At 46.8% G+C, this 22,241-nt stretch overlaps 1 protein-coding gene and 1 pseudogene across 1 annotated transcript; one reads left to right on the top strand and one right to left on the bottom strand.

Moving 5' to 3' along the window:
- LOC112231402 overlaps window positions 1-22,241 on the top strand; it is a 105,115-nt pseudogene that overhangs the window by 6,898 nt on the left and 75,976 nt on the right.
- LOC121841635 (extensin-like) lies at window positions 14,342-16,579 on the bottom strand. The gene has a single exon (XM_042311226.1). It carries the CDS (start codon window positions 16,577-16,579, stop codon window positions 14,342-14,344), a length of 2,238 nt encoding a protein of 745 aa, XP_042167160.1.

The raw sequence follows: 22,241 nt of genomic DNA, 5'->3' as shown, positions 1-22,241 counted from the left end.
TATACCTCAGTGGGTTTAGCTTACTTTTTAGCGCCAAGCGGTAGTGTACAGTGCTGTATAATGAAACATGCCGGAATGTGTGATGTGCTCTAGTTAAAGCATGCAATGCTCCCTGAAGGTGAGCATCTGGCCTCCCAGATTATGATGTATAATATAACAAGCATCTGAACTAATGCAGGATACTAACCATTTATCAAAAGGCTGCTGAGCCTGATCAAGACTTGGTTCAATTTAAAGCTCACGCTCCATCATTAAGGCCTCTTATTGATATTCTACAAGTTCATTTCAAACCATTGATGTATGTGGTGATGATTGTGGAATGGTATATTGATTGTTTATGTTACAGTAACATGTAGTGCCCTTGAGACAGATGATTATGATTGGGTGCCCCCACCCTCCTCATAACTAATCTATGCTAGTCACTTCCTACTATATACAGTTCCACTTAATAAGTGGTCTTCTGTAGCTCAGTTGCTGGAACTTGACACTTACAATGAAGGATAGTCGGTTCGATTCCCGGAACCACCCGAACATAAAATGTATGTACGCTTAACTATAATTTGCTTTGGATAAAAGTGTCTGCTAAATGGCATATATTATAACCATCTCTACATCAATCTCCATACCTTATCACATAACCATCTCTACATCATCCCTGACACAACAATCTCCATACCTTATCACATATCCATCTCTACATCATCCCTGACACAACAATCTCCATACCTTATCACATATCCATCTCTACATCATCCCTGACACAACAATCTCCATACCTTATCACATAACCATCTCTACATTATCCCTGACACAACAATCTCCATAACTTATCACATAACCATCTCTACATCATCCTATATCACTACCCATATTTCATTCCCAGGCTCCTATATAACACAGAGGCAGGTGCTGAAGACACGTTTCACTCTGGAAATGTTACGAGAGAGAGAGAGAGAGAGTCAAAGTTGTCAACGAAGCCACTGATAGGTAAAAATGTTGACCTCTAAACCAAACATTTGGTGAAACCGTGATAGGACCAAGATACAAAAGAGTGCTTTTATGCTGACTATGATATAAAACCACCAATCCACGATGAGACAGTTTGTCATTTTCTGTCTTATCTTGTGGAAATTATTACCTTTTGTGGTTTCTCATTTCTCTAAAACACTCAGCAGCACTTTGAGTTTCTCTATTTGAGATGAACTGCAATGACACGAAGTGTGTACTTTATGTCACTGTAAGTCACAAAGCCTATGACATCATCAGCAATAAATGCCATGACAGCATGACATAATGTATATGATGAGATCAATTTTCATATGGCGGCCCATATTGCAGCGTATATGACATATGGCTTTGCACTTCTGCTCTCCTCAACATCATGTGTCTCAGAGGACATCAAATGAGTGTACAAAACATTAGGAACACCTGCTCCTTCCATGACACAGACTGACCAGGTGAATCCAGGTGAAAGCTTTGATCCCTTACTGATGTCACTTGTTAAATCCACTTCAGTCAGTGTAGATGAAGAGGAGGAGACAGGTTAAAGAAGGATGTTTAAGCCTTGAGACAATTGAGACATGGAGTGTGTATCTGTGCCATTCAGAGGGTGAATGGACAAGACAAAATAGTTCAGTGCATTTGAACAGGATATGGTCGAGGGTACCAGGTGCACTGGTTTGAGTGTGTCAAGAACTGCAACGCTGCTGGGTTTTTCACATTCAACAGTTTCCCGTGTGTATGTCCAAAAGACATCCAGCCAACTTGACACAACTGTGGCGTCAACATGGGCCAAAATCCCTGTAGAATGCTTTCGATAACTTGTAGAGTTCATGCCCCGACGAATTTAAGCTGTTCTGAGGGCAAAATTGGGTGCAACTCAATATTAGGAAGGTGTACTGAATGTACAAAACATTATTCCTAATATTTTGTATACTCATTGCACGTAGATCACTGCTCTGCTCTCGTACATGAGCTATGGTGATATTTATGAGTTGACTTGAGCCCTATGGACATTTCCCATACAGTTAGCCTTAGCCATGACTTGCCTATGGTCGGAGAGAGATAAATTAGGTGTATGGAGATTACCAGGCTGACTCGAAATTATCTTGTCCAACAGCAATTTCATAAAAATAAATAAATAATTGCATTACAAGAGTGGCCCCCAAACATTCTTGCCACCTCATGCAGCGATATGACGTCACATAATAATTTGCACATTTAATTTTAGTGTCTTCACCACATAAATCAATAAATGGAAGGATCTGTTGCTAAAACAAAGCAAACTTAAAAATACATAACTTTTAGAAAATATTGAAAAACCTCATTTAAAGCTGGAGAAATTAGATGTTTTCTGCAGCCAGAGAGATAGACAGTGCCCCGAGAGAGCCGCTGTAGAGAAACGTGAAGGGTGCCTTCCTGCTTAAGAGCTAGGCAGCAAGCGCTATTAGTCTTTCAGCACCTCTATAATTAAGTAATTAATTAATTAAATAATTAAGATATTGCAAATGTTATTGGGTTTGAGTCAAGGGATAGAGAGCAAATCTTGTATCTGCTGCAGACCTGAGTGACATGCAGCTGGCTCCTCAGGAAAAACATATCAAGCCAGGCCAACCTACCAACCCCCAATATTTAAGCAATACGGCCCTAGGAGGTGTGCTATATGGCCAATATACCACGGCTAAGAGCTGTTCTTAGGCCAACGCAATGTGGCATTTACCACAAACACCCTCAAGTGCCCTATTGCTATTATAAACTGGTTACCAATGTAATTAGAGGGGTAAAAATAAATGCTTTGTCATACCCCTGGTATACGGTCTGATATAATGTACCACAGCTGTCAGCGAATCAGCATTCAGGGCTCAAACCACCCAGTTTATAATACACAAGTTAGCACCGGTTAAAGCTATGACGTTGAAATGCCTATTTACTCTGTTCCATCTCACACCACTGACCATTCTGTCCATGCTAGGGTCGGGTGTGTACGTGCTAATGCTAGTGAAGTCCACTGTAAGACAGGGCGTGACTGGGGGGTTACTGACCCTTAAGACAAAGGGAAGAGGATTGTAACCTCATTTAAGACACATTTGGTCAGAATTCTAATTCTTGTCCTGAGAGAGAGGAGGTGGCGGGGAAAGTAAGAGTGTGTGTGTGTGTGTGTGTGTGTGTGTGTGTGTGTGTGTGTGTGTGTGTGTGTGTGTGTGTGTGTGTGTGTGTGTGTGTGTGTGTGTGTTTCACAGGAGGTTGATGGCACCTTAATTGGGAAGGATGGGCTCGTGGTAATGACTGGAGTGGAGTTGGTGGAATGGTATCAAATGGAAACCATGTGTTTGATGCCATCCCATTTGCGCCGTTTCAGACATTATTATGAGCTGTCCTCCCCTCAGCAGCCTCCGCTGTGTGTGTGTGTGTGTGTGTGTGTGTGTGTGTGTGTGTGTGTGTGTGTGTGTGTGTGTGTGTGTGTGTGTGTGTGTGTGTGTGTGTGTGTGTGTGTGTGTGTGTGTGTATGTGAGTGTGTGCTTGCATGTGTGTTGTGCATGTGATCAACCTCATTAGTCAAATGCATACAGTAAATTGCTTCTATCTTTTAATTTCAGGCTTAATCAGCGTTACTTTGCAAACTACTGTAAATAAATGTTGCTAAAGCCAATCATAACAATCCTTAGTTAACTAAATTAAGGCCTAGATTCAATCCGTATCGCGGATGATCCTCGCTATAGTGTGATTGAAATTTAAAGGCAATGTTCCTGTGTTTGCAGAGACCGCATTCTCTGCATAAACATAAACGCTGTCTACAGTGGGGAGAACAAGTATTTGATACACTGCTGATTTTGCAGGTTTTCCTACTTACAAAGCATGTAGAGGTCTGTAATTTTTAATCATAGGTACACTTCAACTGTGAGAGACGGAATCTAAAACAAAAATCCGGAAAATCACATTGTATGATTTTTAAGTAATTAATTTGCATTTTATTGCATGACATAAGTATTTGATACATCAGAAAAGCAGAACTTAATATTTGGTACAGAAACCTTTGTTTGCAATTACAGAGATCATACGTTTCCTGTAGTTCTTGACCAGGTTTGCACACACTGCAGCAGGGATTTCCTCCATACAGACCTTCTCCAGATCCTTCAGATTTCGTGGCTGTCGCTGGGCAATACGGACTTTCAGCTCCCTCCAATTATTTTCTATTGGGTTCAGGTCTGGAGACTGGCTAGGCCACTCCAGGACCTTGAGATGCTTCTTACGTAGCCACTCCTTAGTTGCCCTGGCTGTGTGTTTCAGGTCGTTGTCATGCTGGAAGACCCAGCCACGACCCATATTCAATGCTCTTACTGAGGGAAGGAGGTTGTTGGCCAAGATCTCGCGATACATGGCCCCATCCATCCTTCCCTCAATACGGTGCAGTCGTCCTGTCCCCTTTGCAGAAAAGCATCCCCAAAGAATGATGTTTCCACCTACATGCTTCACAGTTGGGATGGTGTTCTTGGGTTTGTACTCATCCTTCTTCTTCCTCCAAACACGGCGAGTGGAGTTTAGACCAAAAAGCTATATTTTTGTCTCATCAGACCACATGACCTTCTCCCATTCCTCCTCTGGATCATCCAGATGGTCATTGGCAAACTTCAGAGTGGCCTGGACATGTGCTGGCTTGAGCAGGGGGACCTTGCGTGCGCTGCAGGATTTTAATCCATGACGGCGTCGTGTGTTTTCTTTGAGACTGTGGTCCCAGCTTTCTTCAGGTCATTGACCAGGTCCTGCCGTGTAGTTCTGGGCTGATCCCTCACCTTCCTCATGATCATTGATGCCCCACGTGGTGAGATCTTGCATGGAGCCCCAGACCGAGGGTGATTGACCGTCACTTGAACTTCTTCCATTTTCTAATAATTGCGCCAACAGTTGTTGCCTTCTCACCAAGCTGCTTGTCTATTGTCTGCTTGTCTATGCTTGCCTATTGTCCTGTGGCCCATCCCAGCCTTTTGCAGGTCTACAATTTTCTCCCTGATGTCCTTACACAGCTCCCTGGTCTTGGCCATTGTGGAGAGGTTGTAGTCTGTTTGATTGAGTGTGTGGACAGGTGTCTTTTATACAGGTAACGAGTTCAAACATGTGCAGTTAATAATGAGTGGAGAACAGGAGGGCTTCTTAAAGAAAAACAAACAGGTCTGTGAGAGCCCGAATTCTTACTGGTTGGTAAGTGATCAAATACTTATGTCATGCAATAAAATGCCAATTAATTACTTAAAAATCATACAATGATTTTCTGGAATTTTGTTTTAGATTCCGTCTCTCACAGTTGAAGTGTACCTATGATAAAAATTACAGACCTCTACATGCTTTGTAAGTAGGAAAACCTGCAAAATCGTCAGTGTATCAAATACTTGTTCTCCCCACTGTATGTCTGCTCAATTGGAAATAACATTAATTTAAATCACGCTATAATGCAGATCTTCCGCGGTACGGACGGAATCTAGCCCCAAATAAAATTAGTAGCTGAAAAGCTACTAAGGTTAGTAAAGTTTTACCTGAACATTTCCACAATATCTCTTTCGTCCTAGCTCCCAAACTCTAATTTTAAAATGGTCTTTTTAAACACTGACAGCAGTGTTGGACAGTCTTTTTTTACAAAGTATGAAATATAATAGAACCCTCTATCTCCCTCCAATTTCTAGTGAGTTTCTAGTGAGTTTCTAGTGAGTGAATGTGATTTATAAAGCCATTGAGATCCCCCAGCTTCTGCCCTCCTCCCTCCAATGGAAACGCTCGTAATGTAATTACTTTGCAAGATGGATAGAGCCCATCCAGGATGCCCTGGACCCCCAGCTAAATCAAAGCCCTCTTTCTGTCGGGTCGAGAACCGCTCGCAAGAACAGCTCACGCGTCAGAAATGAGTGTACCTCCCATTCACGCTTTCCCCCAGCATCACTCATACATCTTCCTCTCGCCTACTCTCATCCGTTCAACGCCACTCTGTGCTATAGATCAGGCCCCCACAGCAGCACCACTGAGAGAGGGAGGGAGGTAGACAGAGAGAAGGGGGAGACTGAGATGCAGTTGTGTACCGTAGTAGTGGACACTGCATGACTGCCTTCACTGAATGACTGCCTTCACTGCATGACTCTGCCTTCACTGCATGACTCTGCCTTCACTGCATGACTGCCTTCACTGCATGACTGCCTTCACTGCATGACTCTGCCTTCACTGCATGACTTTGCCTTCACTGCATGACTCTGCCTTCACTGCATGACTGCCTTCTCATTCAAAGATATTGTATGAAAGTGTTGCCAGCTTTAGGAAATGCAATCCCATTCTCTCTCTCTCTCTCTCTCTCTCTCTCTCTCTCTCTCCCCCCTGATCCCAGATGTAACTCCCCTGCCTAGCTCCCAGGACTAATCCCCCTGTGTTGGAGGGGGCATGCATTAAAGAAGGCAGGAGTATTGCCCCTAGGCATGGACCGCTTTACTGTAATGTGAGCGTGTTTGGCAAGTGAAGGTACGCAGGGGCTGTGGCTGTTTTAATCCATGATGAAGTGTAGTTGTTGCATTTGAAATGGCTCAGAATGAATACCCCTCCTGAGACCACCCCTGATCCCCAAGTTCTATACATACACCACTTACCCACACACACAGACCACCAACCCATGTAACACCTGCCTGCACACAACCTGAGGCCTGAGGGAACACACTTAATGTGTTGTGACAAGTGTTATGAAATGTAATGTCATGTAATATTTTATATTGTATATAACTTGGAAGCCTTGGAAGCAGCTAATGGGGATCTTTAATAAATACAAACCTGCAACATTCAGTCATATTCATCATCTCTCAGCCTGAATCGTTTGATCAAATCTCCATGTTTTAATTGTTTCCATGTACATTTTGAAAGATACAAGTACAGCTCAAATCTATTCCAAATGTCAATTATCCTTCTATCAAGTAGAACATAAAACATCAGGTCATTAAGCAGTCATAGAGGACCTGGCATGACATTTGAACGCACCCAATACCGTCACACAGTTGACCTGACTTCACACAAATACAATGGGTCAGTTAGACTGTGCTCACTGCCCTCTGTTTTATCAGGATCAAGTGGGGTTCATTATTAAACGTTTCAGACCATTTGTCTCAGCCAGGATCGCTCTCCTTAAATTAGCCTTGGCTAGAGGGGAAGCAGCTGTCAAACTGCTCACACTCTCCCCACACATAAAAAACCTCACCTAGTTTGCTGCCTAGATAAACAGTAATTAGTGTGTGGCCAGAATGTTCATACCAGTGCACTTCAGTAACAAGCACATTGGTACACGGATGCCAGGACAGATGTAGAAACACACTCTGACACTTATAAGTACTGCGTACTGTACCATTCTCGGGCATTTTATCTGGCTGTGGGTGTGTGTGCGTGGGGGAGTCGCTGGCTGGTGTTGAGAGTAAAGACCAGTGTTCACCGTGGGGCGACACATTGATTGTCTGGCCTAACGGAGGCAGAGAGACTTTTTTTCTCACCTTCTCTTCTGCCCACTGTTTTACGTCCCCGGTCTCCTTCCCTTGTTCGTTAATAACACCCTCCACTCCCGCTTCCTTAGAGTCCCCATAATGGACTTTTATTTCATTATTCATGAGCTTGTTATCTGATTGTTTCCCTCAAAATCTAATCTGAACAGTCTTACGGCAGGGTAGTAACCAGAAGGTTGCAAGTTCAAATCCCTGAGCTGTCAAGGTACAAATCTGTCATTCTGCCCCTGAACAGGCAGTTAACCCACTGTTCCTAGGCCGTCATTGAAATTAAGAATATGTTCTTAACTGACTTGTCTAGTTAAATAAAGGTAAAATAAAAAAACACCTCCTTTTCACTGGACCCTCTAGGATTCCTGTAGACAGAAACTTTTCAAATAGACTATTTTGAAGTCCTGGTTGAACTTTGGGTTAATTACAATAATAACCTTAAGTGCGGCACTTTGTTTAGTTGTAATCTCTAAATTCCCCTGGCTGGAGTGAGATGGGGTTTGATGGTAGAGGGTGATGGACCGGGGCTGTAGTGTCTGAGCCCTTTTCAGAGTGGAGCTGCTTGAAGTGGGAGCTCACGCTGAACAGAGGGAATTCTGGGATGAAGCTCCCGGCCTTCATGAAGGATGACAGCACAGTGGTTCAGTGTAATTATGAGGTCAACCTGAAATTAACACTGGAACAAGAAATGGCATGCTAAAATGATTATTTTCTCAGACAGATTAACCTTCAGTGGGATATTGCTGTCCAGAACAGATTAGCTAAGAATAGATTGAACTAAGAATCAGAAGAGTTTCAGTCAGAGTGGGAGAGGAGAGGGGATATTACACTCCACTGTAGATTAACCAGGAATAGATGAACTAAGAATAACATTGGAGTTGAATTACCCAGCTTTCAGTATTACTGTACTTGCAGTAAATCAACCGTGTGTGTGAGTTTTTTCTGCTCATAGAAACGGACACCTGAGTTGCTACGGATTGAAACAAGTATTAGTTCTCCCAGAGACATTGCCTTCTGTTTTGTGGCCTGCTAAGCTGCTTGTCATCCACAGACATGCGTTAGTACAGGAGAACAGAACAGCTTGACAGTTGAAACAGTGCATGTGTTTTTCAGCACTGGCGGCAGAGACAAAGAGGCTTATGACACGCTGTTTTTCAAACGCCGCCATTCTGCAGGGCTTTCACAGTTCAATTTGACCATTCGTCCTCTTAAACACAGCTGTAAAACTGTCCTGGAGGCAGACGGTATTACTACATCAAACAGCCTCACCTGACAGAGCCGCAATGACTGTTAGGCCAATTACAGGACACAGCCCTGGCCGATACACACACACATTCAACTACACACTTCTACTGATGGGGCTGCTGATGACGCTACCTTCTGACCCTTTTGTGGTCTGTAGGGAATTTTCATCACACTCAATTTCAACACATATTGTAGGCCTATGTGGTAGGCCTATGTGGTAGGCCTGGACAATATGGCTGATGGATATATGAAACTGAAGCTGGTTCCATTGCTTCCCTTTGCCTATCCTTGGAGATGCAGATATCATTTTCTTTCTTATTGTGTGAGGTGATAGTGGAATCATTTGAGATTCTTGCTTACACTAGCCCCTCCCCCTGCAGTCAGTACTCAGCATCTTGTGTGAGAGTGCGTGTGTGTGAGAGTGCGTGTGTGTGAGAGTGTGTGTGTGTCTGTATGTGTCTGTAGCTCTCACACACTCCGAGAGCTGGGTGGGCAGTGGGGAGGGAAGTCTGTCTGTCAGACTGCAGGCCCTGTTGGACGTGACCCTAACCCACGCTAAGCTAATCAATAAGGGCCCACGAGTGGGATTCCTCCCCAGGAGCTAAACGTTCATTCTAGCACTCCACTTGGCCAGAACACACAACACACAACATCCTCCTTGACTGAGTGACATCAGCATACATACAGACATACACACACATACATGCATGCTTTTACACGTATGTTGTGTCCCGAAGAGAGTAATATCTTTGAGTGATTTATGAGCTGACCTTATCATGCTGATATATAAATAAACCTATCTCTTGGAGACTCTCTGTGTTTGTGTGTGTGTGTGCCTGTGCCTGTGCCTGTGCCTGTGCCTGTGCCTGTGCCTGTGCCTGTGCCTGTGCCTGTGCCTGTGCCTGTGCCTGTGCCTGTGCCTGTGCCTGTGCCTGTGCCTGTGCCTGTGCCTGTGCCTGTGCCTGTGCCTGTGCCTGTGCCTGTGCCTGTGCAGGGAGGTAGTCTATGTTCATCTGCCCCCTGCAACATAATGAGCTGCAGGGCTCTTATTGAAGAGGAAATGTAAGCACTTTTTATTGACAGCTCCTGGGTGTGTAATTCATCATGCTGTCTGGAACCAGTGGAGCCCTGCCGTCTCCAGCATAAACCCATGCTATTGGTTGCTATGGAGTCCGTGCTCTGACTGCCAGCAACTCATACCACAACATCACTGCTCTAATCTGCTCTCCATGCTGCTGCATACCTACACTTTATCCTTCTGTCCTGCTTACTGATTGGTCAAGGAATGACCACACTTATTTTGGTAGTACTTCTACTATTAAGGAGGAATGTGAATGACACAGACAAAATGGCAGCCAAAAAGCATCCCTTCCTGTAATGATTTTTCTGTGTCGTGAAGTTCAGAACACGTGAACATTGAGATCATAAACCCTGGAGAGACTGGAGATGACATGATTCTTCAGAGGGTTGTTAGTAACGTTGCTAAGAAACCAAGTGGTGATTTGACCAGAATACATTTTGACATTCATTTTGTTTTATGGCGGTGGATCCTTTCTCATGAAAGTGATAATATCATGTGTATGGCTGGGGGGTTGCTGCTAATATTATGCTCCAGCTGTGTTGCCCATATTCATGATATAGCCTAGCGCTGCGTCTTGTGTGTTATCCCTGTCCTGTTATCCAGTGGAGGGTAATATCCCCTCTCCTCTCATAACTACCCAGCGCTCCTTTCATCCTGCTCTGTAACCGTTGAGAGTGGGATGGGAAACAGGGTGATAATGGGGTGTTTTTGAAGGTGTGGTCGTAGTGTTGTTTTGTTTAATCATATTCCAGCTTCTCTTTGTTATGTCCTGTTTTGTTTTTCAGATGGGGGTGTGGGGTTAAAAAAAAAAATCCATACTAATGAAATCTAAATTCAGCCCACCAGCCAAGTGCGATATGCAGCAGGCCCTAACTGATAAATATGCATGGCTAAGGACATTTGACGATCTCCAATAATCAGAGCAAAGACATCGAGATCTCATTACAAATACAATGGTGACTCATATCTGGAAGCAGTCGTGATGAATATACACCCTGAGAGACTCGTACAGTACATCATTACGTCAACGCCAAGGCCACAGCAGCACCATAACATTGAGAAACACATCTACACGTAGATCGAGACATAAATCCCTAGTTATCAAGTACAGGAATTCCAATGGTCCACTACTCCATCTCAAAAACCAATGGGCTAAAACCTACATCTTGAAATGTGTCATGCTTTATCATAATCTTTGTCCTGATACCCTCATATACAATGTGACATAGGAAGATGTACTCTGGCTTTTCCACCTGTCAAACTGGGATCATAATCGTACTTCATTGTTTTAATGGGCTGTATTTAAATAGGACAGTTCATTGTTTGCTGGCAAGATGGCATATCGGTCAAATGGTCTCTCATCTGAGTGTAAACCTCTGTCCGTCTGTGAATACCTGATGGTCAAATGCTGACCCAGAGGATTGGGTAATCTCGCTTTCCGAGACCAACATGAGTAAGGTCTTTAATCAGGTCAACACCCGCAAGGCGCGGGACCCGACGGTATTCCAAGGCGTGTTCTCAGAGTATGCACAGAACAGCTGGCAGGCATACTCACGGTCATTTTCAACCTCCCATTGTCCCAGTCTGTAATCCCCACGTTTTAAGATGCCTTCCATCGTTCCTGTTCCTGAGAACTCTAAGGCTTCATGCCACAATGACCACCGCCCTGTAGAACTCACATCTGTAATCATGAAGAGCTTTGAGAGGCTGGTTATGGCACACATTAACTCCATCATCCCAGCCACCCTATACGCACTCCAATTTGCATACCGCCCCAACATATCCATAGACAACGCAATCTCAATTGCACTCCACACTGCCCTCTCCCACCTAGTTAAGAGGAATACTGACTGGCTTGCATCACTACTTGGTGTGGCAATAGCCCCACCCTCATCCTCATGGCGAACAGAGGGTGGTGCGGACAGCCCAGTACATCACTGGTGCCTAGCTACCTGCCATCCAGGAACTCTATATCAGGCGGGGTGAAAGGAAGGCCTGGAAAATTGTTAAAGATTCCAGCCACCCAAGCCATGGACTGTTCTCTCTGATCCGCACTGCAAGTCTGACGCCAACAGGCTCCTAAACAGCTTCTATTCCCAAGCCATAAAACTGCAATAGCTGGCTAACAAAATGGATAACAAAATGGCTACACGCACTATATGAGTTGACCCTTGTATTTTATTTGATTTCTATGCACACTCACAGGGCCCTACACACTCACAGGTCCCTACACACTCACAGGGCCCTACACACTCACAGGTCCCTACACACTCACAGGGCCCTACACACTCACAGGGCCCTACACACTCACAGGGCCCTACACACTCACTGGGCCCTACACACTCACAGGTCCCTACACACTCACAGGGCCCTACACACTCACAGGGCCCTACACACTCACAGGGCCCTACACACTCACTGGGCCCTCACACCCTACACACTCACAGGTCCCTACACACTCACAGGGCCCTCCACTCACAGGGCCCTACACACTCACAGGGCCCTACACACTCACAGGGCCCTACACACTCACAGGGCCCTACCCTACACACTCACAGGGCCCTACACACTCACAGGGCCCTACACACTCACAGGTCCCTACACACTCACAGGGCCCTACACACTCACAGGCCCTACACACTCACAGGTCCTACACACTCACAGGGCCCTACACACTCACAGGGCCCTACACACTCACAGGGCCCTACACACCTACACACTCACAGGGCCCTACACACTCACTGGGCCCTACACACTCACAGGGCCCTACACACTCACAGGGCCCTACACACTCACAGGGCCCTACACACTCACAGGGCCCTACACACTCACAGGGCCCTACACACTCACAGGGCCCTACACACTCACAGGGGCCCTACACACTCACAGGGCCCTACACACTCACAGGGCCCTACACACTCACTGGGCCCTACACACTCACACACACACTCACCCTAGGGCCCTACACACTCACAGGGCCCTACACACTCACAGGGCCCTAGGGCCCTACACACTCACAGGGCCCTACACACTCACTGGGCCCTACACACTCACAGGGCCCTACACACTCACAGGGCCCTACACACTCACAGGGCCCTACACACTCACTGGGCCCTACACACTCACAGGTCCCTACACACTCACAGGGCCCTACACAATCACAGGGCCCTACACACTCACAGGGCCCTACACACTCACAGGGCCCTACACACTCACACACACTGACACTCCAACACACACACAAACACTACATAATTTGCTCACACACACATAATATCCACATAGTTACACTGACTCGACACACCCACACACCCACTCACATACAATCATCATGTACGCCGCTGCTCCTCTGTTTATCACATAACCCGATACCTAGTCACCTTACCCTATACATACACTTTATAGCCAAAAGTATGTGGACAACTGCTCTTCGAACATCTCATTCCAAAATCATGAATATGGAGTTGTTCCCCCATTTGCTGCTATAACAGCCTCCACTCTTCTGGGAAGGCTTTCCACTAGCTGTTGGAACCTTGCCACGTGGACTTGCTTCCATTCAGTCGCAAGAGCGTTAGTGAGGTCGGGCACTGATGTTGGGCATCTAGACCAGGCTCGCAAGTGGCGTTCCAGTTCATCCCAAAGGTGTTTAATGGGATGGAGGTCAGGGCTCTGTGCAGGCCAGTTCTTCCATACCGATATCGACAAACTATTTCTGTATGGATCTCACTCTTCAGCACGGGCCATTCTACTACCAATATTTCTATGGCTGTGTGCTCGATTATATACACCTGTCAGCAACAGGTGTGGCTGAAATATCCGAATCCAGTCATTTAAAGGGGTGTCCACATAATTTTGGCCATGTACTATATCTACCTCTATCACTCCAGTATCCCTGCACATTGTAAATATGGTACTGGAACTGACTGACCCTGTATATAGTATGCTTACTCACTTTATCCTGTTTTTCTTATTTGTTATTTTTATTACTTGTGTGTTTTTATTCTACCTTGTGTTATTTTTAGTATTACATTGTTATTGATTACTGCATTGTTGGGGTTAGAGTTTGCAAGAACGTTATTTCACTGTACTTGTGCATGTGACATTAGAACTTGAAACTTAATTGGTTGGCACCTGACTCCTTCCTCCGCCTCTCCACTTGGCAGCCTGAGATACAAACCTAAGAACGTCTTTTCAAATCACACATTCTCACTCCATTACGACCCACACTTATATTTTATCTTTTAACAACAGATTCAGCGTGTCATATATCTCACTTTGTCCATTTATCACAGTATTGCACTTATTTTTCCATTTAATAGTTCAATATATTTCTCTCCTTTTTGTAAGGAATACACATACTATATCCCCAACTCAGTTGAATTTGTAGGCTACAGTATAGTCATTTACATCCACACAGTATAGCTGTGTAATTTACAGTGAGACACTGTTACAGACGGTGCCTGTATTAAAATGGGAGTCAGATGCTTGGTAATAGATGGAGTTGTCTTTATTATTCCCTCAGAAGGGAGAAAGGAGTGTGGAGTGTGGAGGTGGGGTGGGGTGGGGTGGAGGGGCTGTGTGGAGGTAGGGTGTATGGGCTGTCTGGAGGTGAGGTCGGGTCAGGGGGCTGTGTGGTGGTGTGGGGTTGGGGTTGGGGGGGGCTGTCTGGAGGTGGAGTGGAGAGCAGCTGTCTGGAGGTGCGGTAAAGGGGGCTGCCTGGAGGTGGAGTGGAGAACAGCTGTCTGGAGGTGCGGTGGAGAGGGGCTGTCTGGAGGTGCGGTGGGGTGGGTGGCTGTGTGGAGGTAGGGTGGATGGGCTGTCTGGAGGTGAGGTCGGGTCTGTCTGGAGGTGGGGAGGCTGGGGGCTGTGTGGAGGTGGGGGAGAGCAGCTGTCTGGAGATGAGGTCGGGTCTGTCTGGGGTGGGAGGGGGGGGCTGTGTTGGAGGTGGGGGGGTGGCAGGGGGCTGGGGGTGGGGGGGGCTGGGGGCTGTGTGGAGGTGGGGGGCTAATTGGAGGTCGAGTTGGGGTGGCAGGGGGCTGTTTGGAGGTGGGGGGGCAGGGGGCTGTGTGGAGGTGGGTTGGGGGGGCTGTGTGGAGGTGGGGTGGCGGGGGGCTGTGTGGAGGTGCAGTGGAGAGGGGCTGTGTGGAGGTGGAGTGGAGAGCAGCTGTCTGGAGGTGAGGTCGGGGGCTGTCTGGAGGTGCGGTGGAGGGGGGCTGTCTGGATGTGGGGGAGAGGGGCTGTCTGGAGGTGGTTGGGGGAGAGGGGCTGTCTGGAGGTGCAGGGAGGGGTCTGTCTGGAGGTGGAGGGAGAGCAGCTGTCTGGAGGTGGGGGGGGTCGGGGGCTGTGTGGGGGTGCGGTGGAGAGGGGCTGTCTGGAGGTGGAGGGGAGGGGGCTGTCTGGAGGTGGGTGGAGAGGGACTGTCTGGAGGTGGGTGGGGGGCTGTGGGGTGCGGTGAACAGGGGCTGTCTGGAGGTGGAGTGGAGAGGGGCTGTCTGGAGGTGTAGTGGAGAGGGGCTGTCTGGAGGTGGGGTTGGGGGGCTGTCTGGAGGTGCGGTGAACAGGGGCTGTCTGGAGGTGGAGTGGAGAGCAGCTGTCTGGAGGTGCAGTGGAGAGGGGCTGTCTGGAGGTGGGTTGGGTGAGCTGTCTGGAGGTGGAGGGGGTCAGGGGCTGTCTGGAGGTGCGGTGGAGAGGTGCTGTCTGGAGGTGGAGTGGCAGGGAGCTGTGTGGAGGTGGGGTGGAGAGGGGCTGTCTGGAGGTGGGTTGGGGGCTGTCTGGAGGTGCGGTGGAGGGGCTGTCTGGAGGTGGAGTGGAGAGCAGCTGTCTGGAGGTGGGGTGGCAGGGAGCTGTGTGGAGGTGGGTTGGGGGTGCTGTCTGGAGGTGGGGTGGCAGGGAGCTGTCTGGAGGTGGGTTGGGGGTGCTGTCTGGAGGTGGGAGCTGTGTGGCAGGTGGGCTGTGGGTGCTGTGTGGAGGTGGGGTGGCAGGGAGCTGTGTGGAGGTGGGTTGGGGGTGCTGTCTGGAGGTGGGGTGGCAGGGGCTGTGTGGAGGTGGGTTGGGGGCAGCTGTCTGGAGGTGGGGTGGCAGGGAGCTGTGTGGAGGTGGGTTGGGGGTGCTGTGTGGAGGTGGGGTGGGGGTGCTGTGTGGAGGTGGGTTGGGGGTGCTGTGTGGAGGTGGGGTGGCAGGGAGCTGTGGGAGGTGGGTTGGGGGTGCTGTGTGGAGGTGGGGTGGCGGGAGCTGTGTGGAGGTGGGTTGGGGGTGCTGTGTGGAGGTGGGTTGGGGGAGCTGTGTGGAGGTGGGTTGGGGTGCTGTGTGGAGGTGGGTGGGGTGCTGTGGGGAGCTGTGCTGGAGGTGGGTTGGGGGTGCTGTGTGGAGGTGGGTTGGGGGTGCTGTGTGGAGGTGGGGTGGCGGGGAGCTGTGTGGAGGTGGGTTGGGGGTGCTGTGTGGAGGTGTTGGGGGTGCTGTGTGGAGATGGGTTGGGGTGCTGTGTGGAGGTGGGTTGGGGGTGCTGTGTGGAGGTGGGTTGGGGGTGCTGTGTGGAGAAGGGTTGGGGTGCTGTGTGGAGGTGGGTTGGGGTGCTGTGTGGAGATGGGTTGGGGTGCTGTGTGGAGGTGGGTTGGGGGTGCTGTGTGGAGGTGGGGTGGCGGGGAGCTGTGTGGAGGTGGGTTGGGGGTGCTGTGTGGAGGTGGGGTGGCGGGGAGCTGTGTGGAGGTGGGGTGGTGGGTATTCTGCAGACAGTGAGCGCCAGCCACATAAAGCCTTCATCTCTTCTAAACTGCTCCCAAAGCCAGGGCCAGATTAGCACTGCCCATTGGAGTTTAACCATGAGAAGACAGGAACCAACTAAACAGAGCTGTGATGGTGAAGCCAACAGATTCACCAAAGGGGGAGAGTGAGAGGTGTCAACAGGTTTTTATTGCTGGCGTTGTTCTCGGAGTCAAATCCATTACTTCAAAGTGCCGTAGCATGGATGGATATCTAAGACTTGTACATGTGGGCTCCTGAGTGGCCCAGTGGTCTAGAGCACTGCATGTCAGTGTGAGGTGTCACTGCAGTCCCTGGTTCAAATCCAGGCTCCATCACATCCAGCTGTGATTGGGAGTCCCATAGGGCACTGCACAATTGTCTGGGGTAGGCCGTCATTGTAATTAAGAATGTGTTCTTAACTGACTTGCCTAGTTAAAATATGGGGACATGTCTGTTGTGGCAGCTCAAGGACATTATGTACACTACTGTTCACTTAAAAATCTCCTTGTTTTTAAAAGAAAAGCACATTTTTCTCTCTGTTACAATAACATCAAAAAGATCAGAAATACAGTGTAGACATTGTTAATGTTGTAAATGACTATTGTAGCTGGAAACGGCTGATTTTTTAATGGGATATCTACATAGACATAGAGAGGCCTATATCAGCAACCATCACTCCAGTGTTCCAATGGCACGTTGTGTTAGCTAATCCAGGTTTATCATTTTAAAAGGCTAATTGATCATTAGAAAAACCCCATGCAATTATGTTAGCACAGCTGAACACTGTTGTGTTATGATTAAAGAAACAATAAAACTGGTCTTCTTTAGACTAGTTCAGTATCTGGAGCATCAGCATTTGTGGGTTCGATTACAGGCTCAAAATGGCCAGAAACAAAGAACTTTCTTCTGAAACTCGTCAGTCCTTTCTTGTTCTGAGAAATGAAGGCTATTCTCTAAGGAGAAATTGCCAAGAAACTGAAGATCTCGTACCAGGCTGTGTACTACTCCCTTCACAGAACAGCGCAAACTTGCTCTAACCAGAATAGAAAGAGGAGTGGGAGGCCTGAGCAAGAGGACAAGTACATTAGAGTGTCTAGTTTGAGAAACAGACGCCTCAACTGGCAGCTTCATTAAATAGTACCCACAAAACACCAGTCTCGACATCCTGGCCTTCTTGGCAGAGTTGCAAAGAAAAAACATATCTCAGACTGGCCAATAAAAATAAAATATTAAGATGGACAAAAGAACACAGACACTGGACAGAGGAACTCTGCCTAGAAGGCCAGCATCCCGTATTCGCCTCTTCACTGTTGACGTTGAGACTGTTGTTTTGTGGGTACTATTTATTGAAGCAGCCAGTTGAGGACTTGTGATGTGTCTGTTTCTCAAACTAGACACTCTAATGTAGTTGTCCTCTTGCTCAGTTGTGCATCGGGGCCTCCACTCCTCGTTCTATTCTCGTTAGAGCCAGTTGTGCTGTTCTGTGATGGAAGTAGTACACAGTGTTGTATGACATCTTCAGTTTCTTGGCAATTTCTCACATGGAATAGCCTTAATTTCTCAGAACAAGAATAGACTGACAAGTTTCAGATGAAATGTCTTTGTTTCTTGCCATTTTAAAACATACTTAAAACAGCTACTGTCAATGTTGTGTCTCTCTTTCCAAACACAGACCCACTAACTTACTCTGACCTCTGACCTTTGTGTGTACCCAGGTGTGGCGTGTTGCCTGTGGAAGCTGTCAGTCTGCAGCTGGCCTATCAGGAGCTCTCAGGAGGATGGACCAGAACAGACAGTCTATCTGAGGATGCCTCCCGTCCCTCCCCCTCGCTACACCTGCTCTCTCGCCTCTCACACTATGCTAGGAAAACACACTCTACACCTCTGATTTTGACCCAACCCCCCACCCCTCCCAATACCTTCTTTCTCCCAGTATCTCCAATAACCTACTAATTTCAGGGAATTTGGAGGTCCTTTCTTTACTCTTTGCTGTCCACGAGTGAACTCCTAGTCATATTTAGTTTGTTGGGCAGAAGACCGGAGGACATGTCCTTCTTCCCAGAGAGTGGCCCCAGACGTCCGGGGCCCAGTGGGATGCGGCGCTCCAGCCCCCGCAGGATGTCTGACCCGTGTCTGGTGTGGCTCCTGGGCCTGGCCCTCCGCCTGGCACTGTCCTCCTGCCAGCGGGCCGACCTCAGCGGTAAACACCCCATGGTCACCACGGGCTACGGCAAGCTGCGCGGCGTCAGGAAGGAACTCAACAACGAGATCCTGGGACCCGTGGAGCAGTACCTGGGCGTGCCCTACGCCACCCCGCCCATCGGCGAGCGCCGCTTCCAGCCCCCAGAGGCGCCAGGCTCCTGGCAGGAGATCCGCAACGCCACCCAGTTTGCCCCCGTGTGCCCGCAGAATGTACACGGGGTGCTGCCTGAGATTATGCTGCCGGTGTGGTTCACTGACAACCTGGACGCTGCGGCAGGCTACGTTCAGAACCAGAGTGAGGACTGTCTATACCTCAATGTCTATGTGCCCACTGAGGATGGTGAGTCCAGCTCCTGTTCCATCTCTCAGGCCAGATTACACTTCAAGTCAGGCAGGCAGGCTGGGGCTAACTGTTACAGTCTAGTGGTGCTTCTGCTGGAGGCTCTGGGGATTAAGATGTCTCCTCAGTGTGTGTCAGATAGGACAGGATGTGAAGTAAGAAAGGTATGGAGTAGGTTTATTTAAGTCTTGGGGTAAATCACCCCATTCACACCTCTGAGGTATCACTAATAATCTTGTGTTTTGTCTCAGCTTGAGAAGCAGGTCCTTCTTGGTCATCTCCTATTATGATCTTTCCTGATGCCTCGTCACTTTACCCTGCCTTTATGTACATATCTACCTCAAATACCTCATACCCTGCACATTGATCTGGTACTGCTACTGCCTGTATATAGCTCCATTCTTGTGTATTTTATTCCTCTTGTTACTATTTTATATTTGTATTATTATTATTTCTTTTTTAAACTCTGCATCATTGGGAAGGGCTTGTAAGTAAGCGTTTCAAGGTAAACACCTGTTGTATTGTGATAAATAACATTTGATTTGATCTCACCCAAGAGTAAGACAGTAGTGTGTAAAATAATGTAAAATTTGTTTTTATGCCACAGTGCAACTGGTATTTGGTCCCAACAAGACAGAATGCTATTGACGCATCTTCATAGTGTGGTATCATTTGGATCATTAAGTCAGGAGATTGTTATCAGAGACGCAAGGGCTCTTGACCTGTGCCAATAAACACCCATGAGATTACCAAAGAATAGAAGCACTTACACTTATGTCAGTCTCGATCACTGCTCAGTCTTTTGTTCAGGCAGAGTGTTGATTTACATACCGTGCTGTGGTACTGTCAGAGCAAAGGATGCTTTTATCCCGATAACTTCTACTCATTAGCTGCAGTCTATAGTGAGGCTTCATGCTTTGTTTCAAGTGTACTCTAGGTGAAAAGGGACAGTGTTTGTTAGCAATGCTACTCCTGCTCCTCTGTGAAGGACACCACAGTTCACTGCTGTGTCCACATGTTGTTGAATAAGTATATTTACACGTAGCTTGAGGATTGTTGAGACATTTCGATAAGAAAATGGACTACAGAACGTAGAAACACAAAAGAAACATTCAGTCTTGGCGACGGACAATAATAAATCTCTGCCACAGTATTAAAAGAAAAAACATGTCCTTCCAATGAAACAAATAGATGAATCGTATGTATACACCAGAGAGTCTATATTGTCCCACTCTGGGCTGTGTTTGTTTCTCCATTGTGGGCTCGGAAAACAATATTAGCACACGCCTGTTCTAATATATTTTGCACATACTTGTGAGACTTCTAGGTTTAGCATTTGCATACTGTAAAGGGGATTTGTATCTCCATCTTAGGCTGCCCGGTGGGCTTGCATGTTAAGTGCATTCAGCTCTGAGAATTTCAGCTGTGCTCCTGGAATCCTTTGTGAACTGAATCTCACTGAAGCTGAGTATAGGCTATAATCAGATTTCAGGCAGTGTTGCCAGTCTGTTTTTGGAGTTAACCCATTTAATACACCATTCATATTGAATTATTTTCAAGACCATCTCACCAACACACACAAACAAACAAACACACTCAGAAATGAAATTCCTTTCCTGAAGGTAATACTTTAGGTATGAAATGTTAACATGCTCCGCTCAGTAAGCAGCAACAGTGAACCTAGGATCAGGTTGAGAGACTTTTCCTATGTTCCAGATGATATGTCATCTCCTGAGTTGTCATGGAGGTTACACCTCTGTAGCGTGTCATAATTGGTGGACCCAAAGCATTGCTGCAATGGAGTGCCTTGGACCAATCCTTTCATGAAGAAGTGCTTGTCTCAGCAGATCGTTTCCATCTGCATTGAGCAGCGTTGTGACAGGTGTCTGCTGGGCTCTGGTTACATGCTATGTGACAGAACTTTACTGCTGAAGATTGACCTAGTAATTTAAAGGCACAATCGGTAAGATGTCCTGCTGTTCAACGTTTATCTTTCTTCAATTAATGATATACAACTGCCTTTAGAAAAATGTAAATTAAAATGCACCTTTATTTAACCAGGTAGGCCAGTTGAGAACGAGTTCTCATTTACAACTGCGACCTGGCCAAGATAAAGCAAAGCAGTGTGACAAAAACAACAAACACAGAGTTACACATGGAATAAACAAATGTACAGTCACTAACACAATAGAAAAATATATGTACAGTGTGTGCAAATGTAGCAAGATTAGACCTTACCCTATCATAACCCAAACCAGTGTTGAGGCTGCTGTTGGGTTGAACAATTGACTCTGGATTGTGGCTTTAAGGAGAGAGAACAAGTATTTAGCTACATTCTGTATTTGATCCTAACATTGATTTATTTTTCACTCATTGAAGGCATAAAGGAACATAACAGTGTTACTTCAATATTCTCTGGAATCAGGACCAAGTCAAACCTTTTGGAAAGAGGAGGATTTCATTTAAAAAATATATATGTTCTTTATTCAGTGTAGCTAATTAGCAGGTGGTTTTGAACATAAGCCACACACACACACACACACGCGCACATGCACACACGCACATGCACACACGCACATGCACACACACATTACTGACTCACAAAACCTTACTCCACATGGAATTACCATAGATATGTTGCTCCCCTGGACTATTGTATGGATATGAAGTGCTGTTACACTGACCTCACACTATAGACCTTTTTATAGAACTAGCTAAGTTCATTCGAAGTCTTTAGTGTTTTGGCAGTAATACAGGGCATTCGGAAAGTGTTCAGACCACTTGACTTTTTCCACATTTTGTTCCGTTGCAGCCTTATTCTAAAATTGATTAAATAAAACATGTTCCTCATCAATATACACACAATACCCCATAATGACAAAGTGAAAATAGGTTGTTAGAAATATTTGCAAATTTATAAAACATTACATTCAGACCCTTTCCTATGAGAATTGAAATTGAGCTCAGGTGCATCCTGTTTCCATTGATCATCCTTGAGATGTTTCTACAACTTGATTGGAGTTCACCTGTGGTAAATTCAATTGATTGGACATGATTTGGAAAGGCACACACCTGTCCATATAGGGTCTCACAGTTGACAGTGCATTTCAGAGCATAAACCAAGCCA

The sequence above is a fragment of the Oncorhynchus tshawytscha genome, linkage group LG33 (assembly GCF_018296145.1).
Source record: "Oncorhynchus tshawytscha isolate Ot180627B linkage group LG33, Otsh_v2.0, whole genome shotgun sequence".
Taxonomy (NCBI): Eukaryota; Metazoa; Chordata; class Actinopteri; order Salmoniformes; family Salmonidae; genus Oncorhynchus; species Oncorhynchus tshawytscha.
Note: the sequence above shows the minus strand (reverse complement) of the source record. Positions and strands in the feature narration are given on the sequence as shown.